General features: G+C 48.9%; 11 protein-coding genes across 11 annotated transcripts; 8 read left to right on the forward strand and 3 right to left on the reverse strand.

Annotated features, from left to right (window-relative positions):
• Positions 1-1358: 1358 nt before the first annotated feature.
• BDW43DRAFT_318960 (GMC family oxidoreductase) lies at positions 1359-3394 on the forward strand (the record flags this gene model as incomplete). Its single annotated transcript, XM_032048798.1, has 4 exons — positions 1359-1793; positions 1844-2438; positions 2495-3114; positions 3177-3394. The coding sequence occupies exons 1-4, from the start codon at positions 1448-1450 to the stop codon at positions 3392-3394; spliced, it is 1779 nt and encodes a 592-aa protein (XP_031900954.1). The 5' UTR covers positions 1359-1447.
• Positions 3395-4694: 1300 nt separating this feature from the next.
• BDW43DRAFT_318962 (uncharacterized protein) lies at positions 4695-6222 on the forward strand (the record flags this gene model as incomplete). Its single annotated transcript, XM_032048799.1, has 7 exons — positions 4695-4747; positions 4858-4956; positions 5007-5197; positions 5236-5320; positions 5465-5608; positions 5670-5778; positions 5941-6222. The coding sequence occupies 7 exons, from the start codon at positions 4695-4697 to the stop codon at positions 6124-6126; spliced, it is 867 nt and encodes a 288-aa protein (XP_031900955.1). The 3' UTR covers positions 6127-6222.
• A 464-nt stretch (positions 6223-6686) lies between these two features.
• BDW43DRAFT_274317 (E3 ubiquitin-protein ligase MARCH) lies at positions 6687-8271 on the reverse strand. Its single transcript, XM_032041712.1, has 2 exons — positions 7267-8271; positions 6687-7215 (listed from the first exon to the last, which is right to left on the reverse strand). The coding sequence occupies exons 1-2, from the start codon at positions 8083-8085 to the stop codon at positions 7060-7062; spliced, it is 975 nt and encodes a 324-aa protein (XP_031900956.1). The 5' UTR covers positions 8086-8271; the 3' UTR covers positions 6687-7059.
• pre8 (proteasome core particle subunit alpha 2) lies at positions 8272-10343 on the forward strand. The gene is made up of 5 exons (XM_032041713.1): positions 8272-8593; positions 8650-8669; positions 8722-8772; positions 8844-9449; positions 9504-10343. Exons 1-5 carry the CDS (start codon positions 8550-8552, stop codon positions 9620-9622), a joined length of 840 nt encoding a protein of 279 aa, XP_031900957.1. The 5' UTR covers positions 8272-8549; the 3' UTR covers positions 9623-10343.
• A 126-nt stretch (positions 10344-10469) lies between these two features.
• On the forward strand, positions 10470-12240 carry BDW43DRAFT_274324 (uncharacterized protein). Its single transcript, XM_032041714.1, has 2 exons — positions 10470-11968; positions 12127-12240. The coding sequence occupies exon 1, from the start codon at positions 10788-10790 to the stop codon at positions 11799-11801; it is 1014 nt and encodes a 337-aa protein (XP_031900958.1). The 5' UTR covers positions 10470-10787; the 3' UTR covers positions 11802-11968; positions 12127-12240.
• Positions 11887-13489, reverse strand: BDW43DRAFT_63193 (uncharacterized protein). Its single transcript, XM_032050323.1, has 5 exons — positions 13269-13489; positions 12995-13214; positions 12883-12935; positions 12219-12838; positions 11887-12160 (listed from the first exon to the last, which is right to left on the reverse strand). Exons 1-5 carry the CDS (start codon positions 13309-13311, stop codon positions 11972-11974), a joined length of 1125 nt encoding a protein of 374 aa, XP_031900959.1. The 5' UTR covers positions 13312-13489; the 3' UTR covers positions 11887-11971.
• A 219-nt stretch (positions 13490-13708) lies between these two features.
• BDW43DRAFT_318966 (MOSC domain protein) lies at positions 13709-15327 on the forward strand (the record flags this gene model as incomplete). The annotated part of the gene is made up of 2 exons (XM_032048800.1): positions 13709-14999; positions 15099-15327. The coding sequence occupies 2 exons, from the start codon at positions 13709-13711 to the stop codon at positions 15197-15199; spliced, it is 1392 nt and encodes a 463-aa protein (XP_031900960.1). The 3' UTR covers positions 15200-15327.
• On the reverse strand, positions 15303-17434 carry BDW43DRAFT_63247 (nucleobase:cation symporter-2 family protein). Its single transcript, XM_032050324.1, has 3 exons — positions 17237-17434; positions 17006-17172; positions 15303-16953 (listed from the first exon to the last, which is right to left on the reverse strand). Exons 1-3 carry the CDS (start codon positions 17326-17328, stop codon positions 15455-15457), a joined length of 1758 nt encoding a protein of 585 aa, XP_031900961.1. The 5' UTR covers positions 17329-17434; the 3' UTR covers positions 15303-15454.
• Positions 17435-20106: 2672 nt separating this feature from the next.
• BDW43DRAFT_299798 (stearoyl-CoA 9-desaturase sdeA) lies at positions 20107-21545 on the forward strand (the record flags this gene model as incomplete). The annotated part of the gene is made up of 2 exons (XM_032044782.1): positions 20107-20347; positions 20416-21545. 2 exons carry the CDS (start codon positions 20107-20109, stop codon positions 21543-21545), a joined length of 1371 nt encoding a protein of 456 aa, XP_031900962.1.
• Positions 21546-22390: 845 nt separating this feature from the next.
• On the forward strand, positions 22391-24606 carry BDW43DRAFT_310484 (M3 family metallopeptidase; the record flags this gene model as incomplete). The annotated part of the gene is made up of 2 exons (XM_032046949.1): positions 22391-24348; positions 24414-24606. The coding sequence occupies 2 exons, from the start codon at positions 22391-22393 to the stop codon at positions 24604-24606; spliced, it is 2151 nt and encodes a 716-aa protein (XP_031900963.1).
• Positions 24607-24788: 182 nt separating this feature from the next.
• BDW43DRAFT_63357 (uncharacterized protein) lies at positions 24789-25767 on the forward strand. The gene has a single exon (XM_032050325.1). It carries the CDS (start codon positions 24941-24943, stop codon positions 25562-25564), a length of 624 nt encoding a protein of 207 aa, XP_031900964.1. The 5' UTR covers positions 24789-24940; the 3' UTR covers positions 25565-25767.
• Positions 25768-27572: the final 1805 nt, after the last annotated feature.

Here is a 27572-nt window from a genome sequence, read left to right on the forward strand (position 1 = left end):
ACCTCTAAATGAATAGATTAAATCATATCAGCATATGGCGAACCTAGCACGCCGGACGACCGACAGGATGGGTTCAATAAGAACGCCCGACGTCAGATTTTAGAAGTCAGTCGTCCTGCAGCTTATCATCATCCTTGTATGCGCCGCTTCGGCGTTTAGCTGCTAGTACCGTCAATAACGGGATAAAGTGCTGGCTGCCGGAAGCCCTATTTCCGTTTTCCGTGTGAAGGTACTAGAACCCAGACAGGGTTTTATTGGATTCGAGATTGAAACATCAAATTGGACCCATATCCCGGTGATGTTAGAACCTTTAGCCTGTATCAGGTGGCAGCTTGGCATTGTCGCAAAAGGATTGTTAAATTACTACGCGGATTAAATACAGTCCCTTCCTGATACTAATGCACGCAGATATCATGGAGTGACATTGTCTACTAAGGTCTCATTCATCTGGGAATGTCCTCCGTAGTGATATATTAAGTTTAATTAAGTTTCTGTCGAAATCCCACGGGAACCAATTAACCGATAGGACGGCCTCAGTTCGGGGCCGGTTCTAGTTTCGACATCTTCATCTGAGAAATTTTACCACTGGCGTAATTTCGGGGTGGAAGTCGGAAGAATGATCTTTGGACTAGATGGTGCGGCGATCAGTTTGATGAGGCAATTTTAAACCTATGAACTACTTCGGATCCTAGACATTGCGTTGAGCCAAACGGCCTAGACTACTTTTGTACGGCCGGAATTTCACCGGTGGATGCTTTTTTCGGCATGCCGATTCTGAATAATACCTTAATAATGTGAATTTGGATCCACCAAGGATTCTTCGCTTACACTAAATGCGCACTAACAGTTATTTGGGACTAGTCAGACTGTCCCTGGCAGTAGTGTGTATCGCAACGTGCTTACCATCGATTGCAAAATGGTCCCGGGAGAATGACAAGTCAACGGCTTGACTAATATTCACGCGAAGGGAGAGGGGAAGGAGTCTGAGAGCAATACTTTATTATCTAGCTTCTGTATGACAGAAGTTAAGCCTTAAAGCTACACAAGATAGAATACCACATAAGCATACTTTCACGAAAAGGCCCTCAACTCAATCTTATCTGATCAAAAATTTCAATCCATCACGGTAGAATTCCGCGCATTATTCTACCAGTTGACCCACAGCCTTCAGCTGATAAATCCGTGTCTGCCGAAACACTAGTATGCTTACAGGTTGCTTATGGGTCAGAATACACACTAGAGAGGCAGGATTCGCAGGAAGCCTCGGGCTCAGCACTATGAAGCAATTCATTCACCGGGCCGAGAGTGCCTAGGGGTAAGATGAATGGGTCCCTTCGAAGGCTAAATCTTAAATCCCCGTTAACTACATATATAGAGAAGAATGTCGCCCTTCTTGTGGATAGATTTTCCTCAAGGTGGAAAGAGATCAACCCATTAGCATTCCAACATGCTTCTCTCGTTGGCTTTTCTGAGTGCCCTATCGCTAGCCACGGCATCGCCGGCAGGACGGGCCGAGAACACTACGAGATACGACTACATTGTCGTGGGAGGAGGCACAAGTGGACTTGTGGTCGCGAACAGACTGTCTGAGGACCCCAAGGTCTCGGTCCTTTTGATTGAGGCCGGGGCTTCTGCGTTCAATAACCCAGACGTAACCAACGTTGATGGTTATGGATTGGCTTTCGGCTCAGCCATCGACTGGCAATATCAGTCGGTGAACCAAACCTATGCAGGAGGCACACAACAGGTTCTGCGCGCTGGTAAGGCTCTTGGAGGAACCAGCACAATCAATGGTATGTTTCAATAGTATGTCCCGCTGCTTACTACCCACTGACAACCATAGGTATGGCTTATACTCGCGCCGAGGATGTGCAGATTGATGTATGGCAGAAGCTTGGGAATGAGGGTTGGACCTGGAAGGATCTCCTACCATATTATTTGAAGAGTGAAAACCTGACCACTCCTACCACCTCACAGGCGGCTGCCGGTGCTGCCTACAACCCTGCCGTGAATGGACAAGAAGGCCCTCTCAAGGTCGCCTGGAAAGCAAACCTGGCCACCGGTAATCTGACGGTTGCTCTGAACCGCACTTTTCAAGCAGGCGGTGTTCCTTGGGTTGAGGATGTCAATGGAGGCAAGATGCGCGGTTTCAACATTTACCCATCCACTATCGACATTGACCTCAATGTTCGTGAGGATGCCGCCCGTGCATACTACTTCCCCTTTAATGACAGAAAGAACCTCCATTTGCTGGAGAACACTACAGCCAACCGTCTTTTCTGGAAGAACGGCTCTGCTGAAGCTACTGCGGAAGGCGTCGAGATTACCTCCGCTGATGGCAAGGTCACTCGTGTCCACGCTAAGAAGGAGGTCATCATCTCCGCCGGTGCCCTGCGCTCTCCTCTCATTCTTGAGCTTTCTGGTGTTGGAAACCCAAGGTAAGCGCCCCATTGACACTCGTCCTTCCGCCAAGATTCATCTCTAACCCTCGTAGCATCCTCAAGAAATACAACATCGCCCCTCGCGTCGAACTTCCCACAGTCGGCGAGAACCTCCAGGATCAGTTCAACAATGGCATGGCTGGCGAAGGATACGGTATCCTTGCCGGTGCCTCTACCGTCACTTACCCTTCGATTTCGGACGTCTTCGGCAACGAGACCAACTCAGTCGTTGCATCTCTCCGCTCCCAGCTCTCCGAGTACGCCGCCGCCACGGTCAAGGTCAGCAACGGCCTCATGAAGCAGGAGGATCTGGAGCGCCTCTTCCAACTGCAGTTTGACCTCATTGTCAAGGACAAGGTTCCCATCGCCGAGATCCTCTTCCACCCCGGCGGCGGAAACGCTGTGTCCTCCGAATTCTGGGGCTTGCTCCCCTTCGCCCGTGGTAACATCCACATCAGCTCCAACGACCCAACTGCCCCCGCCGCTCTCAACCCCAACTACTTCATGTTCGACTGGGATGGTAAGAGCCAGGCTGGTATCGCCAAATACATCCGGAAGATCCTCCGCAGCGCACCATTGAACAAGCTCATTGCCAAGGAAACCAAGCCCGGTCTGGCTGAGATCTCGGCCACTGCTGAGGATGAGAAATGGGTTGACTGGCTCAAGGCCAACTGTATGTGATCCCCATTTTTATACCGTCGATGTGTGTAGGAATCTAACATGAAATTTTGCTAGATCGCTCCAACTTCCACCCCGTCGGAACCACTGCCATGATGCCCCGTTCTATGGGTGGTGTTGTTGACAACCGTCTCCGTGTCTACGGCACCAGCAATGTTCGTGTCGTTGATGCGTCCGTCCTGCCTTTCCAGGTTTGCGGTCACTTGGTTAGCACGCTTTATGCGGTTGCTGAGCGCGCTTCCGACTTGATCAAGGAGGATGCTAAGAGTGCTTAGTTCGGCGGGAAGGCTTGCTTTAATAGTGTACCTTGCCATCTCTATCCTTGACGTTTAGTGAAGGACGGTCTTTTAGGCAATTTTTCTTTGATTGTTTTTGTATTAGTACTGTGGAATTTGATAGCTGTTAGACGCAGTGATTCTTAAATTATTTTCTTTAGCGCATATGCGTACTCTGTTTAAAATGCGGGCTGTCTAAGGCGGATTCTGCTGATAGTTCTGCTGCATCAATTTTCTTGTATGTTAACTACCAAGTGTTCCCAATTGAAGAGATTTCTGGATAGAGATTACGCTACTTTTACATTCTGTCAAGACTTATTCCCAAGCATCAGCTACTATGTTTTCTATACTACAGAAAGAATCTTGTAGCCTTTCTACTTTCGATGGTGTTTTAAATGTAGTTATATTGTCCAGCGTCCCAATTGGTAAGTTTAACCTTGCAATCACGAGCACACACGATTCCAAGCTAGGTTTAGAACAATGTAGGGTTCCAGAACTCCATTTTGCATAAGAAGCGAAGCTCTCTGCGCGGAATCCTCCCAACATGTATGTGCTATGTGCCTGTTGCGCCCTAGCCACTAAAAAGTGGCGGGGGCGAAGGGGTATGTAGTACAAACCACGAAGTCCTTATATTCAGTCGCTAAGCAGGACCAGTCTGGCAACTACGGCTCTCATGTACAGGTTAAAAATCCTCTGCTACCGTTTGATTTCCTTATCTAGAATTGACATAGTGTTTCCTTCGTACTGTGAGTGTAATTGCAGGAGATAATAATCAACATACTGACCGCCCTTCCGTTGGAACTAGTGGATAAGGTAGTTGGCCAAGTCGATCCCCCATTGGAAAACCCTTTGTCACTGGTATATTCTTGAAGATTACTAGCGGTAAGGACCTGAAGTACCTTTGTGAAGTCTGCACGTGTCTCCATAGTGTCGCTATTCCATATCTGTATAGGCCTCTTGTCCCATCCGCACCATAGCTATCATTACGTCCCTTGGTTACGACCATGAAGGCAATACCATCGAATACTTAATGCACACACGAGAGCTCGGCTTCCGTGCTCCAATCCATGAACTAAGGAGTTCCCACTGTGCATACCACGGTGAGAATCCGAACTTCCTCGATGAGGCTGTTCAGGATAGGGTTGGTGCAAGCATACAGGCGATGAGGAATTTGACGATGAGGGTGTATTTGAAGTTACGGACCGGGTGAACAGAACAACCCCTTCTTACTTCCTTCTGCCCTCAAAATCATGATAAATAACAAGCCACTATAGGATATTGTCGTAAATCCTTGGATTTCATGGATGCGTTGAATTCTCTGGAATTTTCTGATGATCAGTTACGAAGCTTCCGGTCAGCACCACAATTACTATTTTGGCAACCAGCTTACTTGAACCTAGGTGGGGGCTATGAATATGTTTTCCCGTGAATTTACGTTGGGATAATTCTTCTCCTCTCAAAAGTCAAAAACAGATTCAATCCATTACGCTCATTGCGCCTGATCATTGTTATGACGCCCGCGCGCCCTACCTTGTGGATCTTGTCCAACTCAGGGAATTGAGGTCCTTAGATTAGATGGGTTGAACCTATATAAAGGCTTCGAATCCGTCAGAAAATGTATCAAATTCTATGGTTGCCAAGTCCCATTGCTTAATCTCGAGGCTTTCGACTGGGATCATGGGAATGGTACCCGGTGGGAAGGATTCAACTCACATAAGCGCCAGGACATAGAGATTCCAGGTAACTTCTTTGCGCAAAGCGTGCTCAATGTTCAGCTTGGAGACCAAAAGCTTATTTTTCCACGTCTTGAGAATCTTCATATGTCGGCTGTGTTTTCAAAGTCACGGGCATGGAAATGGCCTATGCTTTCAATATCGAACACCTAAAGAGCTTAAAATTGCGGAATGGGCCATGGTTTCTTGACTGGTACAACTGATACTCAACTCTGGAAAGATAATGAAATCTAAATCCCTTGTACTTGTCTTTCGATCCCTGTAGACTTTGGAAGGTGTGTTTACGCATATCGCGAAGACTACTAGCAAGGTCATTCTGCACATTCACAGAGTAGAGGACCTCTATCTCATGCTTCCGGGGCCCATCGATTGGGGGCATTGTCACAGATAGAATGCCAAGTCATCGTGACCTCAAGCGCTTTGTTATGCACTTTCTGGTGGGTAAACATGGTTATATTTTCTTCGATGGAGACATATCTCGGTATCCCCAATTGGAACATATATTACAGGCAATTGACTTGTTTTGAAACCTCAACTGGGAGAGCTTGTATGTATCGATCACCGATATTTAATCTCACATTGCCGCTAACTGAAACCAAGGCCTGTCACTTACGAAGGATGCAGCCAAGGCCGTTATGCAAATTGGTCCATGTGAGGATAAGTGGGGTGATCCTAATGGAGTGATCGGTTGTGAGCTACCCCAGTGGCTTTCAACGGCCTTTCTTACTTCTACATATGGCAACAGTAAGCTGATTCAATTATCAAGTATAATTATAGTATAAAAGAATCTAAGGTCCCCCATATCCACCCAAGGAAGTATACAACTTTGCACGGTGGGGAGACTTCTCATATGAAAGCCGCGATTCGAAATCCAATACTTTCCTTTGTAGCCCTGAAAGTGGCTACGTGACTTTGGCTTCTTCTGACATATCGCCTTGGGACCTCATTCAAAACAATATAGATATGCTGGCGCCCTGTCCTTTGGAGGACATCGGATAATGTGTTCAACAGAACTCTCCACTGAGAACTGAAGATATATTCCCACCTATATCGTTTACGGTATTATCTTTTTGACTACTAATAGCATAAATGAGGGTCAACAGTCTGACGTAGATGGTACGCTCCTAGGCCGAATAATGGGCTAAGCTCATTGACCGGGTGTTTCCCTTCAGAAGAAAAAGGTATTTTTTGATTTCCTTCTCCCACCCACCACCGTTTGAAGACACTGCCGCACAGAAATGATTTACCCAATAACTTAATCACTTATAATATATTGGGAAAAGTTTGTTTACGACGCCATGGAAATCATAGAATCTGTGTAATCACTTACTTTGTAAATTATGGAAAACATAGATTTGCGGGTGTTTGCTTTGTATATAGGCGTACAGTGGACAAGAGTGACAGGGATGCTCGCGATCTTATATGGTGAAAAGCAAATCTATCCTTGGAAGAACTTGATCAGGTATGTTAATTTAATGGCAATGCTGCTTGGCTAAATGACCTCTTACACTCATTTTCTGTATAGGCTACAGCTGGCTGCGGCTTTATGGCAATAGAGTATCGTGGCGATGTGTTTGAGAAACAGCTCTACTAATTATTATGCTACATAGGTTATGTACTGCATTCAATCGAAAACGCTCACTACTTGAAGCGTCTATACTGATCGAAAAGAGGCAGTTCGACCCTCCCCTTCGAACACCTGGTGTATGAAGAAGGAAAGCCATAGCATGAACAAAACGCTCAGACCAAGGATCCAACTTCCCAAGACATCCATTCAAGGGTTAACGAGAGTCAGTATCTTTCTTCGCACATTGACTAATTGGCACGTCATTGTAAAGGACCGTGACAACTTAAAGTAGAGCGTGGAATCACTGAAGGATTCAAGCTGTTGACATGAAACATTATTCATGGACATAAATATAGCTCTCCGTACTAATCCTCTTTTTTACGCTGCTCAGGCTTCTCGCAAGACGTATCATGTTCGTCTTCATCGGCCTCTTCATCATCAGGTAATGGAACATCCATGACACGTTCTCCGGCTCTTTCTAGGGCCCTTCGGCTCCAGCTTCTTACACCTTTGTACACAGCCTAACGTGGATTAGCATCGAGTCGAGGATACGCTTTGGTGGGAACACTTACCCAGAGAAAAGTAAGAACGCCGATCAGAATGACCACCCAGCTGATCGACGCCGCTCGGCTTCTGCCCGTGGTCCTGCCACTACTGATCATGCCACCGGAGCGAAAATTCCACCAATGCCAGGGTGACATGGCAAAAATAGCTTTGATGAATGATAGCACGCCCAATGACGCCAAACCTTTCACGAAGTGTTCAATCCATGAGGCCCTCTTTTCAGTCGGCAAGACGCGAGATACAGTACTGGAACCCCAGAATTCAGAATAGTAGATTGTTTCCATGGGATCCACGTAGAGGTTAATGATTGGGTCAGCAACAAAACCAAGCGTAAAAACAGTGAACATTAAGATCATCAAAGTCAATCCAAGCTGCGCGAATGTACTACTGATCCAGCGCGCCCATGTGAGGCGTTCTAGCCGGTACTGGAAGCCACAGGTCGGGCAATGCCAATAGTTTCTCTTGCTATAGTCCGGGTCAGCATGTCGCCATGCTTGGAGACAACCCTCGTGGACATATCGGGACGATCCTTTGCACTTGCAGGGGCGTAGGAGTCGACCGAGCTCCGGATCAGAAGACTCATAGACGACCCGTGGCTTGGGCTGAAGGAAATCAGGGATGTTATCGGAAGGAGGATGGAAGGCAGGCAGAACGGTTTCCAGACAAATGCGACATACACGAGGTGGGTAGTGCTTCTCAGGAGTCTCCGGCGGAGGGGTAGCCGTATCATCATGTTTGTGATTACGTTCAAACCTTTGACCCGCCTCAGGACTGGGGGCTGTGGAAGCATCCGGCCACTGCCAGAGTGGCTCTGGGCTTGAGTTCATTATGGCTTCTGCCTAAATTCTTTTGAGATTATATTGGTCATATCACAGTGACCAGATCTACCAGCGATCTGGCGAGATTGCACAATCGACTGTGGAGGAGTGCGTCGATTGAATGGTTGGTTATAGACAGAAGGAAGGAAAGCAATGGGGAAGGAAAAGCCAAGGGAAAGAGAGCGAGAGAGAGGACTACCGCGCTTTAAAGGTAAAGTGGAGAGAGAAGTTGACGGAAAACACGCTAACCGCTCGCCTAGAGTCACCGCCTTAGACGCGGCTTGGCATCGGCGCCTGAGGTAACCGACGTTAGGTAAGGTGCTGCTGCGTCAACATCCTGTCGCCTGCTCTGTCCAGACGGAAGCTTCACCTTGGTTCCCCCCACGACTTGTCCTATCTTCTTACTTCCTCATCTGTCTCCTTGCTACTTTCCGATCGATTTTCAAAGCTTCCGGAGATAACCAAACGTCCTCATGGCGGACCGCTATTCCTTCTCCCTCACCACCTTCTCCCCTAGGTAAGACAAGAGCTCTAGCTCCATCAAGGACGACGTCAGCTAACATTGATTTACAGTGGAAAGCTGGTCCAAATTGGTACTGCATAGTCTCCACCGGGCATTGCTAAATATTTGCTAATAGTTATCAGAATATGCCTTGAATGCTGTCAACCAGGGTGTAACTGCCCTCGGAATTAAAGGTATGAGCGTTATCTCGTTGCTCCCCGCACAGGCAGGTCAGATAGTCGCTTAAGTATCTAACCTTGACTAGCAACAAATGGAATCGTCCTCGCTACTGAAAAGAAATCATCTTCACCACTCATCGACCCTCCTTCCCTTTCCAAAGTCTCCTTAATCACGCCCGACATTGGCATGGTGTACGCTGGAATGGGTCCCGACTACCGTGTGCTGGTCGACAAGGCACGCAAAGTCTCCCATACTGGATACAAGCGGATCTATAATGAATACCCCCCTACCCGGATATTAGTGCAAGATGTTGCGCGTGTCGTGCAAGAGGCTACTCAGTCCGGTGGTGTTCGACCGTACGGTGTGAGTCTGTTGATCGCTGGCTGGGATGAGGGTGTCGAGCCCGAGGCGGGAGACGCACAGACGGGCGACCGGGAAGATGAGCCTAAGAAAGCAACCGGCAAGACAGGCGGTATCTTGAAGGGTGGTCCAAGCCTTTATCAGGTTGACCCAAGCGGCAGTTACTATCCATGGAAGGCTACGGCCATTGGCAAGCATGCTACGAGCGCGAAGACATTCCTTGAGAAGCGGTACACTGAGGGTCTTGAGCTTGAAGATGCTATTCATATTGCTCTTTTGACATTGAAAGAGACAATCGAGGGAGAGATGAACGGTGACACGATAGAGATTGGTAAGTTCTAGTAAATATATCGCCCTGTTTCGAGCCAAAGCTAATTGGGTCTAGGTATCGTTGGCCCTCCTGCCGACCACCTGTTGGGCTTTGAGGGCGTTGAAGGAGCTCAAGGGCCTAGATTCAGGAAGTTGACGAAGGAGGAAATCGAGGACTACCTTACCAATTTATAAATGATCTCGGTATGGGCATTGCGGTGGTTCTTGGGCCTTGTAGTATAATAGACATATGTCGAGACTTGCGAGGATCCCATACATGTTAGCGAAGATTTTACGATTGTGTCCTTAACGTACACGAAGGATATTTAGCTGAGCCTTATGACATGTTTATCATGCCTAATCATGCCCATTATTAAAAGAGCCATCATATGGAATGAATGCGCCTTGTTAATCGAACCATTCAAGGCTTTACTGCAAAAATGAATGTCACGTCTTTTGATTAGTAGGTCGGCTCTCCAACAGCTGCTTTAGTTAGGGCAGGTAACCTGATGTCAGTGACCAGCCAAGACAAGATCCCGAGGAATTTAAATTGCACCAATATAACAGGACAGGGAAGGGTCAATGGGGACAACGGCTCGAAAACCACAGTTTAATATGACTATTCCCTAATTTCACGAAACACTCTAACCCACATCAGAATCCTCCTGGTCCGCTTTTATGTTGATGCGGTTCATTCGTGAGCTAGTGAATAAATACCTCTGCCTAGGGACATTAGTACAAGGGTCATCCCCTGGTAACTCACTGAGTCAGAATGGGGGCTATCGATGTTAGGTTCCCGGTCATTTCCCGCGGCAATACGGCTAGATAGCAATCTATTGGGCCTGGGGTGCTAAAGCACCACGGGCTGACAGTGGTGGCCTATGCTAAGCATAGACATGTGCAGTTTCCCTACTGTTCTTGGCCAGTCTAGGTTCATTAGGCTAGTAGGGTTCTGGATTCTTTTCTCTCCTCTAACTTTGGCTAGGTGAAAAAAACCCGCATACTAGTACCTGAATACGAAGCCACTGAATCCTCGGCCTCATGGCGCCTCCACGAAGCTTTAGTCTGTCTGGGGGATCGCCACTAGATCAGATAATGTTATTATATCAAGGGAATGATCCTCTGAGATGCTCAGAGCATCTGTATTAACATAACATTGTGTTGCGGTATGTGCACAATAAGTCATACATACTATACTGTCAATCGTCATACTCCTACTTTCGCCGCCTATTGAGGTACACATTCTCTTATCCTCTTTTCCGTTGTGGAGGTTAGATGTTTTAATTTATATCCTACTCATGCAGTACAAGAAAAGGCTTTGGAGCGTTCTTGGCTTTGCCGTATATTCTACCGCCACACTATGCCGGACATTGTGAATCCCCTTGATGGTATATCTGGTGAGCTTGCTGGCAATCGATACGGTCTCAGGGCGACCCTTCTCTTCTTCATCTCCATCTCCATCTATAATGTGATAGAACTGGTAGTCCTTGTGCTGTCGACATTCCGTCGCTGGAGAGGCCTATACTTTTGGAGCTTGCTACTTTCAGGCTGCCTGGGGGTGGTTCCATACTCGCTCGGTTTTATGCTGAAGTTCTTTACGCATTCCAGCTCCTTCTTGTCCGTTACAATGCTTACCGTCGGCTGGTGGACAATGGTTACGGGGCAATCTTTCGTCCTTTATTCACGACTTCATCTTGTCATCCGTGATGAATACATCCTCCGGCGTGTGTTGTGCATGATTATAGCAAATTTCTTCCTTCTACACGTTCCTACCTCGGTCTTAACATATGGCTCCAACGTCCCTGACCGATCGCCCATATTTGTTAAAGGATATAACATCATGGAGAAGATTCAGATGACTGGATTCACCGCACAGGAGGTGATACTTTCAGGCCTCTATATCTGGGAAACAATTAAATTGCTTCGTTTGGGTTCGAGCCGTCAGAACCAAAGAATCATGCACCAGCTAGTGGGAATCAATGTCATAATGTTTATTATGGATTTGGCCCTTCTCGGATTGGAATATGCCAACTTCTACGCCATCCAGATCACGCTCAAGGGCGCCATCTACAGCATTAAGCTGAAACTGGAGTTTGCTGTACTCGGGAAACTCGTTGACATGGTCCATGTGCACAGGCGCCCTGCTACATTGGGGAATGATGTACAATTGTGTTCTCTAGAGGGTGACACTAGTCCGACAACACCTGCATCATCATCTGGTTTGTTGAGTAATATAAATTTCTGCGGTGTTGTTCACGAAGGGATGAAACGAACACACAAGCTACAAGATGAGATATGCATGGATAAAAAGGATTTTACAATGACAGAGGTGTCGGCCTTAGTCAAGCGGCGGCCACCTGAGGAAATAATCTAAACCGTTCTCTATATACCGCTTTTCTTTGCTTTAATCTGCTTTTGTTTAGTCGATACCCGTTTATGGCTTTACAAACCAAGCATCTTTATAGGGACAGGATCTCAACCGCCCAAGACGCGGACCTATATACACAGAGCTTTATTATCAATCCAAGCAAAATATGTAATGTGTTACTCCCCGTCACTCAATCCAGCATCATCACTCTCCACCCATCCGAATTCTCCATCGGAATCTTCGTCTTGGCTATCTGCGATTTCATCGACTTTGCGCTTCCGCTGACTAGCCGATAGAGTCGTTTCAGCTGACTCTTGAGGCAAGATTATAGGAGATGAGGACTTATGTATCCCACGTAAACCATCCTAATCGGTTATGTCAGCCATTCGTAAGCATTACAAAAAGGAAAAGCCAAAACCCAACCGTTTCAATCTTGAACGGGACAATATTCTCATCCAATCTCAAAGTTAGAGCCTTTCCTGCTCTTTTCATAACCTCCGCGAATCGAACCCCTTTGGAATCCCCGTCATCCTCGGGAAGAAAGTCCCGAAAGATAACGATCCTCGTATAGACACTATTCTCCCACGTTCCACCCGCGAGAACCGGGCATAATGTTGCGCGCGGCTGGCCCTTGATCCGGGTGTGTGTCTGGTTGACTAGAAGTACTGCTAAGGAATGTATAGCTGCTAGTTTTACGAGTTGATTGCCCAGGTCGCTTGTGACGTTCCATTTGCGGTTCATGAGCCATTGGATTTGTGTTTTGTCGGTCACTCCTGACTGGGGAAGACGAGATTTGAACTCAGATGGATTGGGGAAATATGATGGGAACAGGGCTGATATGGAGTCGATGACGAGAAGTTTGGCATCTCGTGGGGGGAAGCCATTGGGCGGACGGACAAGAAGAGCTAGTAGATGTGGTAGCGACTTTGCATGGAAGTAGATCAAATTCTTGATGGGGTCTTCTGGTGTGTCAGAAGATGTGGCATCCAGGGATTGCTTTAGCATGCTTGCTAGGCGCACTTTGGGGAGCGGAGATCCCGTATCTGGAAATGTTAGAGCTAGTTCTGAGGTTCATTGATGTCCATACCGATCCATATCACTTTGTCTTCGTTCCGGAGAGCTGACGTGGCAATGCTCAGACTACGGATATCTTGTTAGATCAGCAGCCACGTGCAGCGGCGAGACATTGGAAACCTTACGCCAGTGACGTCTTCCCGGCACCAGGTGGCCCGAATACCTCAGTGACATGTCCACAGGGTATTCCATTGGTGCCTGCACAACGGGTACGTCCCAGTACATCTTCCGGGGAAGGCGGACGGATCGCTTCATCTAATTGAGGAATCCCCGTCGATATAGCGCCATTGACTGACGCGCTAGACACGTGCAGGGACTGCGACGCAGGAAACGAGACAACGCGATCTGCAGTTATTATTAAATTATACCTTTCATTCTTGATTGTTTACAACGACTTACGAGGCTCCTGAGTGGAAAGGCCGAGGAAGTCCTGCCTGTTCATGGTGACGGCAAAACACGAACCAGGTGAGTCAAACCTGTCGGGGTCAAATGGTACTTGCGCGCTTCGGAACACTGATATACTGTCGACCTCTCATTTTGGTGTCGCAGTATGCTTAGCTTTGCTGTTAACCTGAGTCTAGCAAATGGTTGATGGAAGGTGGCCGATGTCTTGATTTATCCCGACAGTGAGTGGACTTGATGAATTGCCGATTAGGATTAGTTATCGGGGTTAAGGCTGATCTAATCTCCGTAGATCATCTTTTTCATCTCCATCTTCTTGCTCACCCTAATCGACTTTTAGAGTTATCATCGTCTTCTATGCTTTTTATATACACTTAATTGACCGTTACTGTCTTACCTGATCTGGCTGGGCTTACACGTTGCGGACTTACGCTTCAATGCTAAATCATACTAATCTCATACTCGCCCTCAATACTGTGCAGCATGCGATGAACTCATGTACACCTCTAGCCATATACTGGCTACCTTTGATACCCATAGCCCTATTTCTGATTTCTCGTAACTACCATAAGTGTGCGGAAACTCACCCCAAAGGATGTCGCAAGTTAGGTCTACCACATAACAAGACCAACCTTCATGATGAATTCGACCCAAAATATAGTAAAGGCGTACCAGAAAACCACACCGACAAGCAAGGCCTCGCATCCTGGCGCATAAAAGCACTTTTCGCATATCCTATCAAAAGCTGCGCCGGCGTCGAATTAGACGTTGCCAAAGTCGTCCCGACCGGGTTTGCACATGATCGGCAATTCTGCTTTGCCGAGTATATCACCCCAAAATCCAGTGGTGCAGGAGACGAACCATCTCAGCAGCCGCACTGGACAGCAAGGACCCTCCGCGATGGCGAGCTCTGCAAATTGGCTCTCATCAGACCGGAGATCTGGGTCCCGGATCCCACAGCCAACGATTACTCGACTGAGCTGGAGGAAGTGAAATCCCACGGCGTCATGATAATTCATTACCCCCGAGTCCCAGGGACCGGTATCCGTTCGCTCCCAGCCAAACTGGGCATGGCATTAGGCCTCATCTCAAAGGACCTCTTCTTCCGAGTCCCCCTCTCTCCCCCGGAAGATACAAAGTCCATCTACCCCTCGACCCCAGTAAAGATCTGGAAAGACTTCCCCCTAGCCTACGACTATGCCCTCCATCTCCCACCCTCGCTGCACCACTTCCTCAACCCAGCCGGCACCCGCGGCCCTCTAACCCTATTCAGGGTAAACCCAGCCCACCACAGAGAAATCTTCCGGAACGCACCCCCGAAAGAACAACTGGGCTTCCAAGCCGTCACTGGCTTCGCGGACGCATACCCCCTCCACCTCCTCAACATAGCCAGCGTGCAAGACGTCGCGGGCAAATGCAAATCTGACACCCCCAAACTAACCATCCGCCGCTTCCGGGCGAATATCATCGTCCAGGGTCCGGCGGCTTATGAAGAAGATCACTGGAAGCGGGTACGGATTTGTTCCTCCCGTTCTGGGGCTGAAAAGGGGGGTGTGGAGGTGCATACTGTTTGTCGGACGATTCGGTGTCGCTTGCCGAATGTTGATCCGGATACGGGGGTGAGGCATCCCGTTGAGCCGGATCGGACGTTGAAGAAATGGAGGAGGGTTGATCGTGGTGATTTGACGAATGCTGCGTTGGGGATGCAGGCTGTTCCTGCTGTTCCTGGTAAGAGATTTTTTCTTTCTTTTTTCTTTTTTCTTTTTTCTTTTATTTTTCGTTTATTTGTTTCTTGTTGGGGGGGTTGAGTTTGGCTGACTTGAGTAGAGTTTAGGGTTTGGGTTGGGGATGAGGTTGAGATTCTTGAGACGGGGGAGCATTGTTACATTAAGATGTTGAAGCCTGGGGAGGAGGTGGAAGGGGTTTAGATCTGTAATTTTTGTAAGATCGAATATTGGTATTTAGCTTGGCGCGGGCTAATTGTGAGTATGAACTTTTAATAACATCTAGCAGAGATATCATCGAGTTAAGTTATTAGTAAAGTTGTAGAAATACTCTTGCCAGCAAGCATAAAGTCTGGACCATAGTCCAACTAGATGAGACAACCGAACTCAACAGGGTATCCTTCATTATGCACCTCTCAAGGTATCGTTATATACTGGCAGATAAACCAAAAACCATCACTATATAGTAGCCGGACCGGCCTCATCGGTCTTATAATGCGACTCCGAAGGTCCCTTTGACTCCTCACCATCACTTCGAACCTCACCACCCTTGGCCTCTACAACGGCAGCCTCTTCCTCCGGATCTTCCGGAATGAGAAGATTTAGAACCAACCCCAGCACAGCCGTAACAGCGAATCCATTGGTCATAACTAGCACCACAGCATCCAGAAGTCCCTGCAGGGCATGGTTATCCCCACTGTAGGTGAAGACGTATTGAAACCACTCTGGCACCAAGGTAGCAGCCATACCGATGGCGAAAGAAGCTGTCAGGATAAACCGGTTGCGGCGGGTAAACGGCACGGTAGAAATGATACGGATACCAGAGACTGCAACAGACGAGAAGAGGAAGGTAGTCATACCGCCCAGGACAGAGCTAGGGATGGCGACGAGAGCAGCGGCGAACTTGGCGAAGATGCCCATGATCACGAGGAAGAAGCAGCAGCAGTACCCGGCTTTCCGGTTTGCACACTTCGTCAGCGCGATGACGCCGTTGTTTTGGGCGAACACGGACATGGGCGTGATGGTGCAGAGACCTGCGAGGAGACAAGTGAATCCGTTGCCGAGAACGCCGCCTCTGATGCGCGAATCGAAGTTGGGGCCTTCCACTTCCACTTGGGATACGTCGCATGTGGCGGTTATGTCGCCGATGGATTCCATCATGATCACGATGTAGACGGCTAGGAGGGGGAGGATGAGTGGTGGGTATATGGTTAAGGGGAATGTTCGGACCCAGATGAAGGATGCTACCGGGGCAGCGTCGATACCGGAGCGATCGAAGTAGCCACATGCTGCTGCCACAATGCATCCGACCAGCAGACCGATGACGACGGCGCAGGATTTCATGATGGGGGAGCCGAATCTTTCGCAAAGAATGATGGTCAGGAAGACCAGGAAACCAAGACCGATAAACTCCGCGCTGCCCCATGGAAGAGCGTGGGGTGCGTCTGCGCTGGGGCACAGGGCACGGGCGGAGGGGTTGCTACCACAACTGCCCGAGCCTCCTGCCCAGTCTTTCATGCCGCTCTCGATGAGACTTGCTCCGATCAGTAGGACGGTTGGGCCAGTAACTAACGGTGGAAAGATGCGTTTCAAGATTTTGGTGCTCATGAACGAAAGTCCGATTTCAAGTAAAGAGCACAGGCATGACGTCCCTAGGAGGGCTCCGTAGCCCTTAGGGCAAGGTAGACGGTTGCCCTGGCCATCGACAGGGCAGTATCCGGATGTGTACATTTGACTGAAAGTTCCCGTTGCTACGGTAATTGTTGAAAATGAGGTACCCACGACTGAGATCAGGCCAGTACCGATAGAGTAAGGAGTTTTATAGATGTGCATGCGGGTCATCTGAAGGGCGGAGAGCAATCCGGACACGATTAGAGAAGTTGACACTAGGTACTGGTAGTCTTCATCTCCAAAGTTGGCACCCGCCGAACCACCCAGGAGGATTGGGGGTGAGATGACTGGAAGGGTCAGAAATGGGCCAGGGTTATTGTAGTGGGAAGATATGCCCACCTCCAGCCAACATTGCCAGGGCATGTTGTAAGCCTAAAAGCAGCGCTAGAAAAACCGGCACGCGGTCTTCGAGTCCGAAAAATGGCGCTGAGCGCTTTGTTTGCTTCATAAAAGGTATTCTAGGAGTGAAAAGGTACGCATAATCATAGTCTCCTATTAGACCATCTCTGTGAAGAGAAGATGTTAGACTTATGCTGATACCATACAGGATAACCGACAGTATCGATATACCTCGTTGTGAAAGTTTTGACAACCCGACGGCCTTTATCGGCCCAAGTCCGCTTGGGACGCAAGTCCGGACCAATCTGGTCAGGTCCATCCATGGTGTCGGACTGATTATAAAGGGAAATTTAACGATGTTGAACTTCTCACAAGGAAGCAAAAATAATTTTGAACGCGATCGAGTTAGAACTTCCGAAAATGGATAGGGCTCACCCCGATATGACGCACAACCGCTGGGGGAAAGGGTTTGGTGGAGCGAATAGTATTATGCTTATTGAAGCTGGGATCTCAACACAAACCCACGGGGAAGCTCGATGTTTATGTCCCCAAGGACGTCTGTGGAAGAGACTGATGGTAGGATATGCACCTCAGCCTTTCTGGAGAAGCCCGAAGAGGATTGTAGGGTCCAGAATCGAAGCGATATGGATTATCAGCGACAAGGACGATGCGTCAATCAATCGAATCATTACATTAAAAAGTTGGTTATCTATCAGTCGCTAACTTTAAATTCCACCTAGTTTCGCCCTTGGCGGAAAAACGCGGGTCGAAGCGAGACATTCTTTTCATTTTCTTGCTTACTTTTCGTAGACAAATGAGTAAAAGAGGAAAAGAATAACTAGCATTTTGGGAGTGACAATATCTAACAAGTGACTTGTCGTGGACTGAGAGACATCATATATTCATTTCGCCGTATAGTTACTCCGGAACGGTCTGACTGAGACAGCAAAATCCTTGCACTCGGTTTAATTTTTCTTCTTTGGCCGCGCGAAACCCCCTCCCCCCCCCTCTCCAAGTTATTAGCATACTGAACCCTCTCTTTCGCTAGCCAAGCACAGACGTAAGCAAGAAGTCCCAATTCATAGCTCAGTAACTTGATATCTTGACTCTTGACAGCAGCCTTGACTCACACGAACCATTTTTGGCCCATGCTTATCCGTAGCTTCAAAGTGGAGCCGCGATAAGAGAAAGATGTCAGTCTGCTTATCAGTGACCATTGCGGGCACCGCCGAAATCCTCTAGAATCTGGGGCAAGCTGATAGCAAGCAGCCGAACTATTCGCGATCGAGATGCCAGTCAGGACATAGTAGACAGTATCCCTTGATCATCAGCTCTTGGGTGAGAGATGACTTAGCAGGGTTTTTGTGTCGCCAAAGTAGGCGATTAAGGGCCATTTTTTGACCATATTGGGACCATTCAGCTAGTTTGGGCCAAGTGGGGAATTAGTCGCAAATGATTTCATGTTTATCAAATATTTGACTGTGATGTGTGACTAAAAGGGTTGTCCGTGAAAAGTGGCTGATGAAACTGGTCCAGCCACAGTATGTTCAAGCCTTACTACTCTCAGATACTTGAAATAACGGCCATTAGTGCTGTGACCTGTCCCCATATTTTTGTGGGGTATGCGTTTACGTGTATCAACTCTGTTGTCATCAATTCTATTCTGATTGAGGGAACATGTCTGCTAATGTCTAGATCATTTTGTAATCCGCATGTGTGTGAAGCTCGATCTTGGCGGCGATCTCTAGTCAGCGTATGTCGAGAGCCATCTCATGCAGTCAGCCACAACACAGTAGTGTAAGCCCTACGAGATGACTAGGCGGTTCTATCTAGTTTCATGGGGTCTAGGAATACTTTAAGGATCTCTATAGAGTATTTAGTCTATGAGTGTAATTGTGAGATAGCTGCTTAGAGATTGTCAAACCGAAGCTAGAACAGATGATGATAGAAATGACTGACAGTCAGCAATTGATATTGGTTCATTTCTCCCGACAAAACCCCGCATCCTAGACGTATAGTGCCTGCCATGGCTGTTCCGAATCGCGTAAGCGCATGGAAAGTTTCGAAAACGAATCAAGGTTTTCCTCTACAGTCCACAGTTTACGGAGTGGTTGCCACTGCTGAGTGGCAAGGAGCAGGAACACCTCCATAGGGCTGCATCAACATATACTTTGGGTATGTGCTCCAGCTCAGTCAGTGACTTGAGACGGAGGCTCCTCCTATGTTTTCAGCCATACTAGATCAAGGGTAACTGCTGTAGCCATACCCCAGCTTGCGTAGGACTTGAAAATCTTCGCAACTTGATTTCGATCCGGTTGCCACCCTGTCAAGATAAAGAATAGGAACTAGTGTTCCGATATTGTAATCGGAGTTCGGGGACTCTTCCATGCGGAGAATGCAGCCATTGATCTGTGGAAGCTTGGACCAATCAGACATGGCTGAATCCATACCGCCTGCAGAAAAGTGAAAAATGTTGGGGATTCAACAGATGGCGAATCGGTCATGATTGGCCGCGGGCGGCTGGCCTAACCAGAAACAGCAGACGTTCGCCATCGAATCAGAGGCGGCCCAACAAGCTTACTGGGAGGGCAGTTGGATATTGTCGTTGCCCTTACGTGCCTTTCTCTGTATGCTGCTCGTCGGACTTACTTTGTTGAACCGCCTGAGTGCCTGTCCTGAACCTCGGAATCTTATGATCAGTTGACTGAGCGGACCATCATAAAAGTGCGCAGGTCAGGACTCTTCTCTCCCTTCTTTTTTCCATTTGAGCACTCATCCTCACATCCATTTTGGCTATTCTTCTGTTTGCCCCAACCGTCATCCACCGGTGGGACCCCCTGGGGCGTGTAAAGTGAATAGCTCCGCGAGTCTCTTTTTTTTTTCACTCATTCTTCCTTCGCCTCCTGTCGGAGCTTCCCCACCCTTTTTGATTTCCATCTCTTTTTCTGGTCTCTCGCCTCCGTTTAAATAGTCCGGTCCTCGTCTCCTCTCCACGTCGCAACCTTAATCCCTCTCCCCTGTTGTCGACCCTCTCCCCTCCTATTTTGGTTCGGGCATATCGGAGTGCTCTAGGAGAAGAAAGACGAAACGCACCCGACATCATGTCTGCGAAGACGGCAGACGCCTCCCGGCCTCGTGCTGGTGACACCAAGAAGGTTCACATTGCCGACACCGCCATGACACGGAATAACTGGTATAAGCATGTTAACTGGTTGAATGTGTTCCTCATCATCGGTATTCCTGTGTATGGATGCGTTCAGGCTTTCTGGGTGCCCTTGCAACTCAAGACTGCTATCTGGGCGGTCCTCTATTACTTCTTCACCGGTCTAGGAATCACAGCAGGTAGGTTCCGCCCCATTCTGCAGAGATAATCGTACCGGATCCAGTAGGCTAACCATCGGTTGACACAGGATACCATCGTCTGTGGGCTCACTGTTCTTATTCCGCTCGTCTTCCTCTCCGCATCTGGCTTGCGGCTGTTGGCGGTGGTGCCGTGGAAGGTTCTATCCGTTGGTGGGCTCGTGACCACCGCGCTCACCACCGTTATACCGATACCGACAAGGATCCCTACTCGGTCCGCAAGGGCTTGCTCTACTCCCACCTTGGCTGGATGGTCATGAAGCAGAACCCCAAGCGTATCGGCCGTACCGATATCTCCGACCTGAACGAAGACCCTGTCGTGGTGTGGCAACACCGCAACTACCTTAAGGTCGTTTTCACCATGGGCTTGTTTGTTCCTATGCTCGTGGCTGGTCTGGGCTGGGGTGACTGGTGGGGTGGCTTTGTTTATGCGGGAATTCTCCGTATCTTCTTCGTCCAGCAGGCTACCTTCTGTGTCAACTCCTTGGCTCACTGGCTCGGTGATCAGCCTTTCGATGACCGCAACTCTCCTCGTGACCATGTCATTACTGCCCTCGTCACTCTGGGCGAAGGCTATCACAACTTCCACCACGAATTCCCCTCTGACTACCGGAACGCTATTGAATGGCACCAGTATGACCCAACCAAGTGGAGCATCTGGATCTGGAAGCAGCTCGGTTTGGCCTATGACCTCAAGCAGTTCCGCGCCAACGAGATCGAGAAGGGCCGTGTTCAGCAGCTCCAGAAGAAGCTCGACCAGAAGCGTGCCAAGTTGGACTGGGGTGTCCCTCTCGACCAGCTGCCCGTTATGGAATGGGATGACTACGTTGAGCAGGCCAAGAACGGCCGCGGATTGGTGGCTATCGCCGGTGTTGTTCACGATGTGACTGATTTCATCAAGGACCACCCCGGCGGCAAGGCCATGATCAACTCTGGTATTGGCAAGGATGCCACCGCTATGTTCAACGGCGGTGTCTACTACCACTCCAACGCTGCGCACAACTTACTGTCAACCATGCGAGTTGGTGTGATTCGTGGTGGTTGTGAAGTCGAGATCTGGAAGCGCGCTCAGAAGGAGGGCAGCGAATACGTCCGTGACGGCGCCGGTCAGCGGGTCATCCGCGCTGGTGAGCAGGTTACGAAGATTCCCGAGCCCATCCCCACTGCTGATGCAGCATGAAGTCGCTATTTATTCATTATCCTGTGATGTATGATTGTTGGTTTGATATTGCATCCTTTTTTTTTTTTTTTTTTTTTCCTCCACGGGTTATGTTTCCATTTAGCACCGCAGGCGTTGATTATACGATACTTAATTGTATGGGGTATTGGAGTTGGGTCTCGGTTTATCAACTTTTAAGACAACGGGGGACTTGAACGACTCAAGGATTTTCGCATCCTTAATAAAAAAGCGAAACAGTCAGAACATTTTTGCACGTTCAATGAAAACAGATGATATCCACCGATCTTTGATGTGTGCACATACCGTATACCTGGAACCGAGAACCTACTGTAGGGAACAGTAGTCTATGATTTTTCCCTATGATGGCCTGTATTCATTTTGTAGATCAAAAGATCCTCCGGGGTAAAAGGTAAACAAAAGTCGAGGTTGAGTTTTGCGGTGGGAGTGGTAAGTCATCAGACCTGAGCTCCACCCTTTGGTTCCCGTTAGCGCGAACTTGGACTTCAAGTAAATACAAGCATGAACTGCCAGTCACCATCATCTCTGCATCACCACTGCAAAGCCACGTATTCTTCTTCTGCTGGACTTAATTCTTCTTCTACCCCGCCTTACTAGTTTTTACCCCTCCCACCATTCCGTCTTCCGCCGCTCGCTCCGTTTATATCCACGCCCTCGTCCTGTTCTTGGGCGTTCTTCTGGTCATCGTGGCTCCTCCGCTCCGCCTCTCGTCCCCCACTTTCAGACTCTCCTCAGTTTTGGGCCATTTCCGTGGCTCACGACTGACTACAACTACAGTTTCCAATACAGCATTAACGAACCTTCGTAAATCCCTCACCACCGCCAGCATGGCTCCGGAACACTACCGCCGCCCGCCTCAGGCCCCACCTGTCTTCACAGCAACCGCTCAGTCGATCGTTGATGATGCTAAGCGCCTCATCGAGACATCGCGCAAGGCCCAAGATGACGTCGTCGCCAATACCAAGCCTGAGACGGCTACATTCGACTCGGTCTTGAAGCCGCTGGTCCATGACGAGAACAACATGGCGCTGGAAGCTCACATCCTCAGCTTTTACCAGGCGGTATCGACCGAACAGGAGTTACGCGATGCTTCGTCCAAGGCAGAGGCAGAGCTGGACGAATTCTTCATTGAGACAGTCATGCGCGAGGATGTTTTCAAGCTCGTCGATGCCGTGCTGAACAAGAACGAAACCCTCGACCCCGAGTCCCGCCGCCTCTTGGAGAAGGAGCACAAGAGTTACATTCGCAACGGACTGGGTCTTCCTGCGGGACCTAAGAGGGACCGCTTCAAGGAAATCAAGAAGCGTCTGAGTCAGATCAGCATTGAGTTTCAGAAGAACTTGAATGAGGAAAATGAGGGTATCTGGTTCACCCCCGAACAACTGGACGGTGTGCCAGAGGATGTGCTATCTGGTTTGAAGAAGGGTGAGGGAGAGAACGAGGGCAAGCTCTGGCTGACCTTCAAGTATCCGGATCTCTTCCCTACAATGAAGTATGCCAAGAACCCCGAGACCCGCAAGGAGGTGATGATTCAAAACGAGAACAAATGTAACCAGAATGCACCCCTGTTCCGCGAGGCTATTATCTTGCGCGATGAGGCTGCCCGCCTCCTAGGATACCCCAACCATGCGGCGTTCCGCATTGAGGACAAGATGGCAAAGACCCCGAACACGGTCAACACCTTCTTGGGAGATCTGCGGAGTCGTCTGACGGCCGGTGGCCAAAAGGAGATCAAGAGCCTACTGGATTTCAAGAAGAACGATCTTGAGGCTCGTGGCGAGACTTTCGATGGTAAATACTACCTATGGGATCACCGGTTCTACGATCGTTTGATGCTGGAGAAGGACTACTCCCTCGACCAGCAGCTCATTGCCGAGTATTTCCCTCTCCAGACCACTATTGAGGGCATGCTGAAGATATTCGAGGAGCTGTTCGGTCTGGAGTTCGTGGAGATCACCGGCGATGACCGGGCTAAGGTCGCTCCCTCCGGCAAGGGAAGTGACATTGTCTGGCATGAGGATGTGCAGATCTTCAGTGTCTGGAACGACCAGGGTGAGGGTAGCGGGTTCGTCGGCTATCTTTACCTGGACCTCTTCCCTCGGAGCGGTAAATATGGTCACGCCGCCAACTTCAACCTGCAGCCCGGGTTTATCGACAAGGACGGTAAGCGTCGGTATCCAGCCACCGCCCTGGTGTGCAACTTCACCAAGCCGACACCGAAGAAGCCTAGTCTGCTCAAGCACGACGAGGTCGTCACACTGTTCCATGAGTTGGGCCACGGTATTCATGACCTCGTGTCCAAGACCATTTACTCGCGATTTCACGGAACCAATACCGTGCGTGACTTCGTCGAGGCGCCCAGTCAGATGTTGGAGAACTGGTGCTGGACTCCGTCACAACTCAAGTCCCTCAGCAAGCACTACGCGTCACTATCACCTGAGTACCTCGCGGCGTGGAAGGAACAGGCCGGTGACAAGCCCCAGCCGGCCGAGCAGATCCCAGATGAGGTGATTGAGAACCTGATCCGGACGAAGCATGTCAACGATGCTCTGTTCAACCTGCGCCAGCTGCACTTCGGCATCTTCGACATGACGGTACATGAGCCCAAGAGTCACGAGGACATCAAGAAGCTGCCGATCTCAGCCACCTACAACCAGTTGCGCAAGCAGATCACCCAAATGGACGGACCGGAGAGCTTGGGCCTGGGCGATGAATGGGGACACGGTGAGGCGACTTTCGGACACTTGATCGGTGGTTATGACGCCGGTTACTATGGATACTTGAGGTGCGCTTCCTTTGGTTCCTTCCAGTGTTCTAAACGTTTTTTTTTTTTTACTAACAATGAAATAGTTCCCAAGTTTACTCCACCGATATGTTCTACACTGTCTTCAAGGAAGACCCGATGAACCCAACCGCCGGCCGACGCTACCGCTACCAGGTTCTGGAGAAGGGAGGCAGCCAGGATGAGATGACGACCTTGACGGAGTTCTTAGGCCGCGAGCCTAAGACGGATGCATTCTACAAGGATATGGGACTGGCTTAACGGGATAATTTCTACCTATAAATATCTACAGATATATAAATGATTGAGTGAATATAATTCGTCTGGAATGACACAGAAAACATGCGCTGGAAATCTTTATAGAATGAACCATGTCTGAGGTACCTAAATATCGGAGCAAACCCTATCGAGATAGCGCAGATCAAATCAATCTTATCGATAAGGCCAACCAAAAGCTCTTCTCCAGCTTCAACTCCAACATCCAAACCACCAGCATAACCAACCAATTCACCTCAACTCACCAAATAACCAAAAAACACAACCAACCAAACCTCAAAATCACCAACGTCTAAAGCAACCCGCAAACAATAACAAAATGTCAACCCCTCAACCAGACCCCCAATCGCAAATCCAAAAAGAACAAGAACAAGAGCATGAACAACAACATCAAACCCCCAAACCCCGCCTCCCAGTCCGAACCCATCACTGCCGCTTCTGCAACCACCTCCTCCTAGCCTCAACTCGCGACATTCCTTCCCTCCCCCGCCGCAAAGACCCTGCCAAAGACAACGCCATCATCCTCCCCCTGCCCGCAACGACCGCCTCTCACCACAACGATGAATCAGACGATGAGACCGAGGCTGGTCCCGTAACGGGCTCGGGAGCTACATCCACAACTAAGCTGCAAAAACATTACACTATTCTTCTTTCGACGACGGTTCCGGATCGCAAGGCGACGCTTGTTAGGCGGGAGGACGGGTTCGAGAAGAGGGTTTTTCTGCGCTGTGGACGGTGTCGGGTTGTTGTTGGGTATTTTTTGGGGAGGGTGCATTTTCCTGAGACTGATGAGGAGGATAGGGATGGGGATGGAGATAGGGAGAGGGGGGAGAAGGTCGTTTATTTGCTTCCGGGGGCTTTGGTTGAGACTGAGCGGATGGGGGATGAGGATGTGTTGAAGGGGGGTGATGCTGAGTGGAGGACGTGGAGTGCTGAGGTTTAGATTATTTTGTTGAAGGAGGTGTGGTTGTTTGTTTGCTTGTATGTATGTATATTATGCTAACGGAGTTTTTTCTTTGGAGGGGGGTGTTATATAAACGCTGTACGAAGCTGGGCTTGGTTGATATTACTGTTACTGGTTTTATATGGGATATCTGAATGTTTGATGCGAGGTACAGTATATCTGAACATATTCAACTGCATTTCGTCACTTTTTGTTTGACTCAATCTACTTCTCACGTGTGCAATGGTGATAATAAGCTGAACCAGGTTAGTAGCCAAACTCAACTCCAACTCGGAACAGGGAAGGATAAGAAACTTACAGCCCTTCTTCGAACACACCTCCCAAGCAATCTTGTCGCTATATCCGTTCCGCGTCCAGAGCGCGCGACACTCTGCGCAGATTCTCAGGGACGCGCGCCAAAGATCACAGTTCTTCTGGGCTTTTATCTGGCAATCCGTGTAGCAAGTGCCAGGTGGCTGGTTACGGCACGTCAGGGGTGCAGAGGCCGCTATGGTACAAAGCACAATCCGTGTAAGCTCCCCCCAAGTAGTTTGGTCCCTGGCCTGCCGGTTGTGAGGGTTTACGGTGAGCTGAGACGAGAGATGCGGCTCCGATAAGGAGAAGGGCCTACATGTTGGTTAGCCTCAGACGACATGTTGGGTTGGTGTGAAGCGGGGTGGTATCTTAGATGTTCTGAGATGTGGCTTACTCAAGGGGTATGCATTGTTGCCTGTCCCATTTACAAGGAGATTATGGGAATGAAAGACTGACTGCTTCCTTCCAGATCATCAGATCCCCTGTGAGCTTGCTTATGCAGCTAAGTAGATGCCCAGCCCAAGCCACTATAGACTAGACTGATTGACCTTGTCCCTGGGGTCTCGTATATACTAGTATGGCAATGGTGGCTACAGACTTAGTCTCAATGCCGACGAAAGCAGATACCCTAGACAGGCATTGCTGTGTCTTCATTGCACAGGGCTCACCGTCCCGTATTTGGGGCCATCGGCAAGTACCGACTCCCATTAAACTGTTTCTGTCCGCCAAGTCGGGCTCTCATGAACCAGAATGCTACTTACACAGCAAGCTCAGACTTAATGTTGCACTCGATCCTTTCCGGGCAGTTTTCGGCCCCAAAGATGTTCAGTAATTTGCGCCAATGTGGCAAGCAGACCAATGTACCCCTTAGCGAAGGCCTCTTGGTTTTTCTTAGTGAGATGACCTAGTTGCTGGTTGGGGGAGCCATGGTGGCTTTCTGGGTACAGCTTTCGGTATGTTGGCTGATTCAGTTGTGTCGACTTTAATTCTTCTGGATATGGTCGAGAATCTGTTGGCCTGTGCTAGGAGAATCTTTGACCGACGGTATAGATGCCTCGCAGCTCGCTGCATGTGCTCTAATAAGTCTGTCATCTCTTTTTGACCTGTTGCTCTGTCCTCTCTAGTGGTATCTCCGGTTCCGTAAGTTTCCGAGTAATACCCCAGCTTAAGGGCTTGCTCGTCCCAAATTTGGATATGCTCCTCATGACTGTTTCAATCGACCTTGTTCTCTAGGAAGAATCTAGACCCCGGGAAGGCAGAACAGCCCTTATCAGGTCTCCATTCTCCTACAACTCTGCTGATAAGCAGGCAAGACTGATTTTCTGTGGAATAATTGTTGCCTTTAGACACAAGGTGCAAGGTACAAGGATCATGACACTGCACTTTAGGTCCTTGCAGGGGTGGTTGTCGAGGACAAAGTTTGAAGAATTATTGCCTGGGAGGCACAGGTTGCAGGGTTTAAGGCATCAATATACTGCACTTCTAGGCCCTTGCAGGAGGTGGTTCTTCCCAGGCCAGTGGCTGGTGGCTCCGTGGTCCGAGGGCAGAGGGCAGAGAGTATAAGTTTTAAGACTGAGGGGGTAGGTGTTACCTCGGAGACCAAATATATATACTTCTGTTGCATTATTTCCCTTACTCGTTTCTCCATATTTAGAATGACGGTGTAGTCTATGGAATATACCAACACATCATC

Source organism: Aspergillus alliaceus (genome assembly GCF_009176365.1).
Source record: "Aspergillus alliaceus strain CBS 536.65 unplaced genomic scaffold BDW43scaffold_18, whole genome shotgun sequence".
In the NCBI taxonomy this organism is placed as follows: Eukaryota; Fungi; Ascomycota; class Eurotiomycetes; order Eurotiales; family Aspergillaceae; genus Aspergillus; species Aspergillus alliaceus.